The 12283-nt window shown below is 39.7% G+C and overlaps 1 protein-coding gene across 1 annotated transcript in view; it reads left to right on the forward strand.

Annotated features, from left to right (window-relative positions):
* LOC126282212 (fibrillin-2-like) overlaps window positions 1-12283 on the forward strand; it is a 687537-nt gene that overhangs the window by 330645 nt on the left and 344609 nt on the right. The window contains exons 8-9 of the mRNA XM_049981761.1: window positions 4658-4813; window positions 10107-10274. Of these exons, the coding sequence (XP_049837718.1) occupies window positions 4658-4813; window positions 10107-10274 (324 nt within the window). The remainder of the gene's footprint in view (window positions 1-4657; window positions 4814-10106; window positions 10275-12283) is intronic.

The following is a 12283-nucleotide window of genomic DNA, read 5'->3' on the forward strand; positions in this document are numbered from 1 at the left end:
CTTTCAAATTCTGAGGGTGGCATGGGTAAAATACAGGGAGCGAAAGGCTATTTACAATTTGTACAGAAACCACATGGTAGTTATAAGAGCCGAGGGACATGAAAGGGAAGCAGTGGTTGGGAAGGGAGTGAGACAGGGTTGTAGTCTCTCCCCAATGTTATTCAATCTGTATATTGAGCAAGAAGTGAAGGAAACAAAATAAAAATTCGGAGTAGATATTAAAATCCATGGAGAAGAAATAAAAATTTTGTGGTTCGCCGATGAGATTGTAATTCTGTCAGAGAAAGCAAAGGACTTGGAAGAACAGTTGAATGGAATGGAGAGTGTCTTAAAAGGAGGATGTAAGATGAACATCAACAAAAGCAAAACGAGGATAATGGAATGTAGTTTAATTAAGTCGTATGATGCTGAGGGAATTAGATTAGGAAATAAGACACTTAAAAGTAGTTAAGGAGTTTTGCTATTTGGGGAACAAAATAACTGATTATGGTTGAAGTAGAGAGGATATAAAATGTAGACTGGCAATGGCAAGGAAAGCGTTTCTGAAGAAGAGAAATTTGTTAACATCGAGTATAGATGTAAGTGTCAGGAAGTCGTTTCTGATAGTATTTGTATTGAGTGTAGCCATGTATGGAAGTGAAACATGGACGATAACTAATTTGGACAAGAAGAGGATAGAAGCTTTCGCAATGTGGTGCTGCAGAAGAATGCTGAAGATTATATGGGTAGATCACATAACTAATGAGGAGGTATTGAATGGAATTTGGGAGAAGAGGAAGTTGTGGCACAACTTGACAAGAAGAAGAAACCAGTTGGTAGGACATGTTCTGAGGAATCAAGGGATCACAAATTTAGCATTGGAGGGCATCGTGGAGGGTAAAAAATCGTAGAGGGGGACCAAGAGATGAATACACTAAGCAGATTCAGAATGATGTTGGTTGCAGTAGGCACTGGGAGTTGAGGAAGCTTGCATGGGATACAGTAGCGTGTAGAGCTGCATCAAACTAGTCTCAGGACTGAAGACCACAACAACAACAACATCTCTCCCTGTTACTCCAATCCTACTTCCAAGCAACTTCGTTTCATATGCCTGTAATTTACTTACATCTCTTTTCTTCATTACATGTATTTCAGATGCATTGGTCAGTACTGCATTGTTGTTGTTGTTGTTGTTGTTGTTGTGGTCTTCAGTCCAAAGACTGGTTTGATGCAACCGTCCTTGCCATTGTGACCTGTGCAGGCCTCTTCATCTCTGAGAAACTACTGCAATCTACGTCCTTGTGAATCTCTATAGTGTACTCCTCTTTTGTTCTCTGTCTACAACTTTTATCCTCCACACTTCCCTCAAATGCTAAATTCGTCATTTTGCTGCCCAAATAGTAAAACTCATGTACTACTTTAAGTGTCTCGTTTTCTAATCTAGTTCCCTCAGTATCACCTGATTAAATTCGACTACATTCCACTATCCTCATTTTCCTTTTGTTGATGTTCACCTTATGTCATCCTTTCAAAACACTGTCCATTCTGTTCAAATGCTCTTCTAAGTCCTTTACTGTCTTTGACAGAATTACACTGTCTTCAGTAAACATTAAGGTTTTTATTTCTTCTCTCCGGATTTTAATTCCTACTCCTTAATGCCTACTCCAAATTTTTATATTATTTTCTTTACTGCAATCTCAATATACAGATTGAATAACATCTGAGATAGTCTAGAATCCTGTTTCACACCCTCTCAACTACAGCTTCTCTCCCCTGCCCCTCATCTCTTACAACTGCGATCTGGTTTCCGTACAAATTAAATAGCCTTTCACTGCCTGCATTTTACCCCTGCCACATTCATAATTTGAAAGAGAGTATTTCAGTCAACATTGTTAAAAGCTTTCTGTAAGTTTACAAATGCTATACATGTAGGTTTGCCTTTCCTTAACCTGTTGTCTAAGATAATTCATAGGGTCATTATTATCTCAAGTGTTCCTACATTCCAATGGAATCCAAACTGATAATCCCCGAAGTTAGCTTCTACCAGTTTTTCCTTTCATGATGGAAGGGTTTTGTCATGGCTGGCCCCTCCAAGGCTATCAGTAGGTCTAAAGGAATGTTGTCTACTCTTGTGACCTTATTTCAACTTGGATCTTTCAGTGCTTTGTCAAATTTCTCACGCAGTATCGTATTCCCATCCATCTCATCTTCATCTACATCTTCTTCCATTTCCATAATATTGCCCTCAAGTGCATCACCCTTGTATAGACCCTCTGTATACTCCTTTCACCTTTCTGCTTTCCCTTCTTTGCTGAGGACTGGTTTTACATCAGAGCTCTTTATATTCATACAGGTCTCCATGGTCCTGTAGGCAGCATCTAAATTATCCCTAGTGATATATGCTTCTACAACCTTACACTTGTCTTCTAGCCATTTCTGCTTAGCCAGTTTGCACTTCCTGTCGATTTCATTTTTGAGATGTTTGTATTCATATCGTCTGCTTCATTTACTGCAATTTTATATTTTCTCCTTTCATCAATTAAATTCAATACCGGTATGCAATATCTTGTATGCATTATAGGGCTATTCAAAAAGAACAACAGATTTCAAACATTTATTGCTTCCAAACTACAAAAGATAGAAACGGAATTCCAACATTTCTAGAGAGAGAGAAATTCATATTTTTATGCATACAATGTGAGCACCGTGTGTTACACGACAGATATCAAAACTGTGGCTCATTTCCTGCCACACACAAAGTAGCTGGTCCTTCATTGTCGAATTCGCAGCTTCAGTAATGTGATGCCACAGACTTTCAAGAGTTTCAGGCATGGGGGGTGGGGGATAAAAACTTGGTCTTGTATGTAACCCACAGATAAAAGTCACAAGGTGTGAGATCTGGAGACCTGGGAGGCCACCAGCGATTAAGTTCATATTTTGCTCTCCCTGGTTTCCTGACCTAATACCTTGTGACTTTTATCTGTGGAGCTGCATAATAGACAGCGATTCTATCCCCCTGTGCCTAACACTCTTGAAATTTGCAACATCACATTTTGAAGCTGTGAATTTGGTAATGAGCGACCAGCTGCTTCATGTATGTCAGGAAATGAGCCACCGTTTTGATATTCATCATGTAACATCTCGTGCTCACATTGAATGCATAAAAATTTGAACTTATCTCTTTCGAGGAACATTGGAATTGTGTTTGTATCTAAAGGAATGTTGTCTACTCTTGGGACCTTATTTCAACTTGGATCTTTCAGTGCTTTGTCAAATTGTTTGGAAGCAATAAATGTTTGAAATCTGTTCATTCTTTTTGAGTAGCCCTGAACTTCTCTCCTTTTTTAGTGTGACGTCTTTGTACCAAATTATGCTCCTAACACTTCACAGAAATGCTTCTGCCTGTCTGCCACGTTCGCTGATCTCTTTCTCATTTTTTCCATTTTCCTGTATCACACTTCCCAAGTACTTGACATTTTCACCTTCTTCAGTTGTTCAACTCCAATCTTTATTTTGCTAGTTACTCAAATATCTTTCTTTCTAGTTGTAACCAGGGTCTCACATTTATTTACATTACATTTCTTTCCATACTGTCTCACAGTTTCTTCCCAGACATCCAGCTGTTCCTAAATCTCCTCCACCCTATATCCCCAGATAATCGACTCATCTGTGAACAGCATTCCATTCATCTTGTCTTCTCCAGTTTTCTCTGCTACCTTAGTGGTTATCTCATCCAAGACCACAATGAAGAGGAGAGCTGACAATCCAATGCCTTTTTCACATCACTTGTGTGTCTGAACCAATCCGTCCTTTCATTTTTTACTTTCACGCAACTCAGATTTCCAAGATACATGTCCTCCATTCTTCTTGTTGTCTCTTTTACCACTCCCTTCTTTTCTAGTGCTTTCCAGGCCTTTCCTTTACAGATGCTATCAAATGCCTTTTTTTGTGTCTAAAAAGGCCATCAAAAGGTCTACTGCAAATTCATAGTGGTGCTCCTGGAGCTGCCTCACTACAAGTGTGAGGTCAAAAGTTGATCTCCCAGGTTTGAAGCCACTGTCTGCCTCTCTCAATTTGTTCTCGGCCCTTGTTCATATTCTGCTCTCCAGGATATATTTATAAAATATGTTATCACATAATAGTTTCAGTGTGACTCCTCTGTAGTTTCTTCAGTCCTTCCTACTGCCTTTCTTGAATATACAGACAATTAGTGCCCTCTTACAATCTTCTGGTGTCTTCTTCTCATTCCACACCACCCCCATCATGCGATACAGCCAGTAATCCCGACCTCTACTGCTGCCGTCACCATTTCGACACACATGGTGAAACTGCCCCTTTCACAATTTACCAGGAAAAGGTTGAATTTTGAGCTGGGCAATCTAAATTTTTAAAAAATTTTGCAAGTTATATAGTAAAAAATATTAATTATATCTGACAGACTAAGATTTTCCATTGCTTCATATTTTCTGCAGTTTCTCCTATGAAGCACTCAATTAGTGCTGTTGTATTGTGTATGGCTGAGCCTACATTTTAGCTTTAAAGTTGAATACACTCTGACCTCACATCCACTCATTGATAAGTTCATTGTATTGTTGTTTCTTATGTTAGTAGAAAACATTCTCTTTGGCAGTAAATGGACTGTTCATGTGTCCTTCCTCACATGTATTACATTTTACAGATGCACGACAAGGCAACTGCTACACAGCTCTTTCAAGACGAGGTCATTGTCGCAATCCATTACCGATGAAGCTATCGAAACAAGACTGCTGTTGTGGAATGAATATGGGAAAAGGGTGGGGTGATGCCTGTGATATATGTCCTGCACCAGGAGAAGGTAAGACAGTCTCATGGTAACTATAAAATTAAGGTATGTTAATTAACTGCATTCATGTTAGGTGACAAATAGTTTATTTTTGCAATTAAAATGTTGAAATGAAAATTCAGCTACAATAAATGGGTAGTATGAAAGATGCAAACAATATGAACAGTGAGAATTTGTCCACTGCAAGGAAATAAAATATGAAATTTGATGTTACACATCGAAGCTAGTCTTGAATATTAGTGACAATAAAGCTGTTTCCTGAAATATCTGAGTACTGCATGGCAAGTGATATTTATTCATAGTGATTAAAATTCTTCTGGGTATAATGCCACATCATTGCTCAAAAAATAACAACAATAATAAACTAAAGCCGATGTTTCAGCCGAATTGCAATGGCCTTCCTCAGGGCACAACTGGTTTTGCATGGGGATGGGTGCTTCTATTTATCACAGACTATAGATGTCTGACATCACTGTTGTAAAACTTTTAATTGGCCCTCCAATATGATTGACTAGTCATTACATAAGGGAAGATGGAAGGAAAAAGGCTATTCATGGATGTCCATGTCGTCAACGATTGGTAGCATTCCGCCAATCAGTGTTTGGTTTCTGGTCGGCAAGTTTTCCTCCTGGTGTGCGTTGAAGTGCACTGACAGGTGCTCTACAGCTGTTCGTGCAGATATGTCCATGTCCTGTGTAGCTTCTGCCCCCCGACCGCATGCGGCCCGTTTGACTGCGATGATCGGCAGCCAGGGCGCCGGGAGTTTGTAGCCATCTTCTCTGTTGATGTTGTCAGGTTGCTTAATAATTTCAATTGCCTCCCGTATTTTGTGTTCTCACATTCACGATTCTTTCGCAAGTACTCGGGCTTCCTGGAACCTGATAGGTTGTCCACAGTCACGGTGGTTTCTGTTATCGCCGATTTATTATGTTGTTATAATTGTACATAGCGTTTGTGTTCTGCTACTCGTAAGATGACAGGTCACCCTGTTTCTCCTGTATAGGCAGCTCCGCACTCACACCATAGTTTGTAAACACCTGCAGTATTAAGATTGTTGACTACATCCTTGGTGGAACCTATCATTTCATGGATCCTGTGACTGCTTCGAAAAACTGGTTTGAAACCTCGTCGGCAGAGGACGTTGCCTAACCGTTCACTGATGCCTTTTACATATGGTAAGTGTACCAGTGGAAGCTTCTCTTCTTTGCCTTCTTCTCGAAATGATATGTTCCCACAAGGATGTAGTCAACAATCTTAACACTGCTGGTGTTTACAAACTACGGTGTAAGCTCAGAGCTACCTACATAGGAGAAACAGGGAGACCTGTCAGCTTACGAGTAGCAGAACACGAACGCTATGTACGATTACAGCAACATAACAAATCGGCGATAGTGGAACACCACCGTGACTGTGGACAGCCTATCACGTTCCAGAAAGCCTGAGTACTGGCGAAAGAATCGTGCATGCGAGAACACAAAATACGGGAGGTGATTGAAATTATTAAGCAACCTGACAATATCAACAGAGAAGATGGCTACAGACTCCCGGCATCCTGGCTGCCAGCCATCCCAGTCCAACGGGCCGTGAGTGGTTGCAGGGCAGAAGCTACACAGGACATGGACGTATCTGCATGAACAGCTGTAGAGCAACTGTCAGTCCACTTCCGCGCACACCAGGAGGAAAACCTGCCGACCAGAAGCTGAACCCTGATTGGCGGACTGCTACCAATGGTTGGTGACATGGACATTCACAAATAGCCTTTTTCCTTCCATCTTCCCTTATGTTATGACTAGCCAATCATATAAGAGGGCCAATTAAAAGTTTTACAACAGTGATGTCAGACATCAACAGTCTGTAATAAATAAAAGGACCAATACCCATGCAGAACCAGCCATGCCCTGAGGAAGGCCGTTGCAATTCTGCCGAAATGTCGGTTTTAGTTTATTATTGTTGTTAGTTTTTAACAATGACGTGGCATAATACCCAGAATAATTTTAATCACTGGGACACCAGCTGCGGAAGCCTATGTTCTTATATGATATTTATCCAATTTTGCCATCCAAGAATATGTCTTCGATGATGTTAAAAGTTTTACCTGACACTACCTTTTCTCCTTTGATTTCAAAATCAGTAGAGGCTTTTTCTTATTTCTGCATGACTGACACATTTTTAGGCAAAATGACTGAACATTGAGACTGTGAACTTAAATCACTCCCTCTGCCTTTATCTGTTCCATGTCAAGTAGTTTAGGTCTGGCAGAGACTCATATTGTGTTGTTTCAATAACCTGGTATCACCAGAAATAAATATTACTGATCACCAATAAATCCCCAGTTCTTTAAAGAATCAAATTGCCCTGTATGAAACAGATTCAAACATCTGATTGCTTTACAATTGAGTTAATGTGTTAAATATTTGACTCTAAGCCTGTAAGCGAGAAAGTTTGAGGAAATATTTGAAATTATATTTAAAACTTTGTAAGAAGTTGTGAAATGCTCTCATTATGAAGACTGGATGAATATAGTCCAGGTAATTAGTGCTCCATTTTAAACAAAAGCAAGTTTTCACACATCTCTATGTGTATGACATTGTATCTCCTGAACTATGTGCCGTTCTGTGATATAATTTTGCAGTTACATTCAGTGATACCTGTAGATACTGTCTCAATAGTGTGCTGCAAATAGATTTAGTAGTGAAGCAGTAGTAAATTAAAACTTCATTTGTTATATTGAAGTTTTACTGCACACCATTTTAAGTGAAAGCTAGTTTTACATGCTTGTAAATGTGTATGACATGACATCTCTCTGAAGTATGTGGTGTACAATGGTATAATTCTACAGGTACATGGTTATTCTAAATGATGCACCCATTTTCGAAACTTTGTATGTATTCAAGTACAAATCCAAAATGAACAAGTTTTATACCAATGAAAAGAGGAAGTTTCATAGTTTTTGGCAGATGGGTAGTGATGGTTTCAGGAGCGACAGGTAGAGTGACAATAGGGCAGACATTCCATTTCATTGTCAGTTGCAAGTGAGATGGTAACTGTGGAGCACAAGGTTTTTTGCATTCTTGAGTTCACGAAAAGTGAGTCCCAAATTGCAGTGCAGCAGACATTTTGTACCAAATTCGGTGTTCAACCACCAACTCACAAAAGCATTAGCCGTTGGTTTCAGCAATTTAAACAGACTGGGAGTGTGTGCAAAGAAAAAAGAATAGGCCGACCACGTGTGTCAGAGGATGATGTTCGATGGATTCGAGCAAGTTTTGTGCACAGTCCCAGTAAGTCTACCAGCAGAGTCAGTTGAGAACTTGGGATACCCTAACCAACTGCATAGAAAGCTCTGATACGGCATTTGCTATACAGGCCCTACCGATTACAACTTGTGCAGACACTCAACCCCAGTGTCAAACTAATTAATCACAGATTATTAAGTTTATTAAATTGTCATCAAACATTATGAAAAACAAACTTTGAAACTTCCTCTTTTCAGTGGTATAAAGCTTGTTCATTTTGGATTTGTATTTGAACAAGTATGAAGTTTTGAAAATGGGTCGATCACTTAGATTAACCCTGTAGATTCAGTTGTATGTGCAGATACTGTCTGCAAACTGTGTTGCAAATAGACTTAGTGTTGAAGAAATAACAAATTAAAATGTCATGCTTAATGCTGCAGTTTGATTGCATGAACAGCAAAAATTTAGCAATCGATCAACATTTTTCCTTTTGTTGTTTTGTTTGTGTGTGTGTGTGTGTATGTGTGTGTGTGTGTGTGTGTGTGTGTGTGTGTGTCTGTGTGTGAGAGAGAGGGAGAGGGAGAGGGAGAGGGAGAGGGAGAGGGAGAGGGGTGGGGGGCATCAGCAGGGGTGTCAGGAAAAAAAAAAAGAGTTTCATAAGGGTTTGAAATTATGTGTCAGGTTTGTTGGAAGTTTCTAAGTGCTCTCATTTTCAGTTACTGGACAAATGTAATCCAAGATTTGTGTGCCATCAGCAACACTTCCTCAAGACAAACACACACTTTCTAACTTTAATTATTGTCTTATTGTTTTAGACTTTTAACATAATAATGACACTTTACATCTTAATGAGTAGATCATGACAGCATCTTAAAATTGAAAATTTTGTCAAAAATTACATGAGATATTGAAAATCAAATTTTTGTCGCCCCTGGAAGCCATTAGACAGACAACCTGAACTGGTAGCAGTTTCCAGGATAGGAGTTCAGTTATCTATATAAGTAAAATGAGGTACTGTGTGTGGGTTTCCTGGCGTTCCATGTGTGTAACAGCTTAAAAATGGAGTCTACACATCAGTGGACTATTCAAGAGGCACAGTTCAGCATGTTTTGCCCTTTGAAGTATTTCTCATTGTGGAGACCTGATGGGGGTGTCAGATTATTTCACGTATTTTTTCCCTTATGTCTTTTACAGATATATCCTGAGGGTATGCATGAATAGGGTTGTTATTCCCTAGAAGCAAGCAAGTGGGACTGCTATTTGAAGTGCATGGCCATACGTCTGGTGGAGAATCTTTTGGGTATCCTAAAATTCCTGCACTCACTTCTTAGTGCATACCCACCTCCATGGTCGAGGACACTAACACACGTTTGTCTGGTGACTCTGGCCTGGGGGTAAGCTGGTTCGAATCCTGGTGGTAAAAAAAGTTTCTCTGTCAGTATTTGGTTATGGGGAGGAGAGGTGGTGTCATAAAATTCATGATCACCATACTTTGTGCAAATGTGCTGGTTTGAAACCAAACCTCTCCTCAGTGTCTCATAAAGTGAGGGCATGTGACACTGTTGATGGTTGTCCGTCAGTTGGATGGGAATGTTAAGCTTGGCGACCCCGTCAGTGCTATTCGTGAAGAGTAGACTGTGTGCTGGCACTGGGTTTCACCTTCTCCCATCTTTCATCATTGTAATCATCTGCACCACCATCATCATCATGGAGCATGTCGCAAATAAACAAACAAATTTCTCAGTAATTTTGCTCCTTCATGGTTTTTGTTGCTGACAATAAAAATCAGTTTCAGCTGACCGCAGTCTATACAGTCCCAATGCAGGACACAAAAGCTATTTTATTTCAAACCAGTTATTAGAATGCAGTGGCCTATAACAACAACATACAGTATTCTTGATTAGTAGGCCCTAATGCTTGGATATTCCAAAGTGAAATTGATGCAATTGTTTTTTCGGTGCACTCTAAATAGAAATAACTAGTTAAGGTAAACTAGCTCATGTAAGTGCTTTTCTCATAAGTGGTTCTAGGCTAAAGGGATATTAATAGTTAAAAACCTTGTGTTTCAGAGGCCTACACCAAACTCTGCCGCATGCCTGGACCAATTGTGCAGGGAATTGATGAGTGTGGACTCCGGCCAGATATCTGTGGTCCTGGAAAATGCATTGACACACCTGACGGTTACCGCTGTGAATGTCATCCCGGCTACCGCAAGGGCGTGTCAGAAGTGTGTGAAGGCTAGTTATCCATTCTTTATGTGCTGCTGGTTGGCTAGAGTACTGCATTCAGAGTTTGTTCCATGACATGATTTCATATTTAAATGATAAACTTAACTTTTTTTTTAGTTGACTAAAGTACATATAATTAATAAAATATAACTTGAATGTATTAGCTAAATTTATTATATTGATTAAAAATCGCTCACCTTCTGACATTTGTTTTCACACTAATAACATGTTAAAGAAAACACTCAATAAATAAATGACAGCAGCAAATACTATCTGCATAAAGCCATAGTATTTGGTGCTATCTCCTTATTATCATCGCTCATCTGACTCTGTTAGTCAATGGAACAATGTTCTATAACTATTCTGACAAAAGTTGACTTCAGGGTGGATTAACTTGGCTTGCAAACTTCATGGGCCTGAGATGATGTGGGCCCTGTGAACCAAGGTATAAAGTAGTGTCCACACAGAATAACATGGCCGGTAGGTGCGCACTTGGCAGGGCATGCATGTGGAGAGCAAGAGTGGTAAGGGTTATGGGTGGGCACTGCAGGGGAAATGCTGAGCAGGGGATGTGCCATTCTAAACTGAAGCCTACACTCACATTTTTTGTTAAGTGGAGACCCTCCATGCCCATACTTGCATGATGACCATTGGAAAAGATCTTTATCCTCTTCTTTGGTTAGTATCTAAAAAGAATTCTATTAAAAATGCAACTGTAGCCACACTTACAGTTTGGCTTCAGTTGCCTTACAGGCCTTATGGGCTGAAAGCTCTATTTGGAACAGTCCTTTGATGTGCCTATCTGCAACTCACCATCTCTGCTATATGATGAGTAGCAATTTCCCTTTTCGTAATATTGTTACATTCCATCTATATTTTCCATGTTTTAACATCATAACGTAATATGCACCAAATGGAAGATCGTAGCAAGCCCAGTCTTTCACTGCAAACTTTTTCAAATTTCGCACAGTATCTTACTTCCATGTAAAAATCTCAATAACTATGACCATTAACAAAATGATGAGCGCATCATCATGAACCTGACATATAAAGCTATGAGTAACACAGAAACGAAATATTTTTACTGAGTAGTTTCTGTAAAATCTTTCAAGACAGATTGCAGGATGTGTGCCTCGATTTTGTCATCGCTGAATGGCCAAGTGGTGACAGATACTGTCGTCATCTCCTTCCAAACAAACTAATGAACTTGCCCAGTGCTTTAGACGAAAATTGGTCATTGTGCATCAGCCCCGTATTCTGCGTGGACTCTACCATTTCACATTGAGCTGGATGGTGACAACTGTTTTCCTGTGGATACAACTCAGTGTGAGTTGGCTTCCTATAAATGGTGTGTTCCATTGTAGTATCAAACATTTTCTGGTCAACTAGTCAAGGAAGGGGAGGCAGCCATCCTTTTCTACATTCATTGGGAGATGAATATCCATGTGGACTGAATTTAGATGTTCTAAGTAGCCATTTAAATTATCAAAAACAAAGATTCCAAGACTTACCAAGCGGGAAAGTGCCGGCAGACAGGCACATGAACAAAACACACAAACACACACACAGAATTACGAGCTTTCGCAACTGGCAGTTGCTTCGTCAGGAAGGAAGGAAGGAAGGTTTCCCTCTCCTTCCTTCCTTCCTTCCTTCCTGACGAAGCAACTGCCAGTTGCGAAAGCTCGTAATTCTGTGTGTGTGTTTGTGTGTTTTGTTCATGTGCCTGTCTGCCGGCGCTTTCCCGCTTGGTAAGTCTTGGAATCTTTGTTTTTAATATATTTTTCCCATGTGGAAGTTTCTTTCTGTTTTATTTACATTTAAATTATCAGTTCCACGAGGTCAGATAGGACAAGAATCATCTACATATCTGAGAAAACATGCAGATTTCAATGCTGCCAACTCCAAAGCACATTCCGCGCCATCTTTCATAAACAAAAAATGCAATAATAGTTGACAATAGGCTCCTCACCATAATTCCATTTCTCTGTGCACAGAACTGGTCATTGAATAAAAAGTAA

Source organism: Schistocerca gregaria, chromosome 7 (assembly GCF_023897955.1).
Source record: "Schistocerca gregaria isolate iqSchGreg1 chromosome 7, iqSchGreg1.2, whole genome shotgun sequence".
Taxonomy (NCBI): Eukaryota; Metazoa; Arthropoda; class Insecta; order Orthoptera; family Acrididae; genus Schistocerca; species Schistocerca gregaria.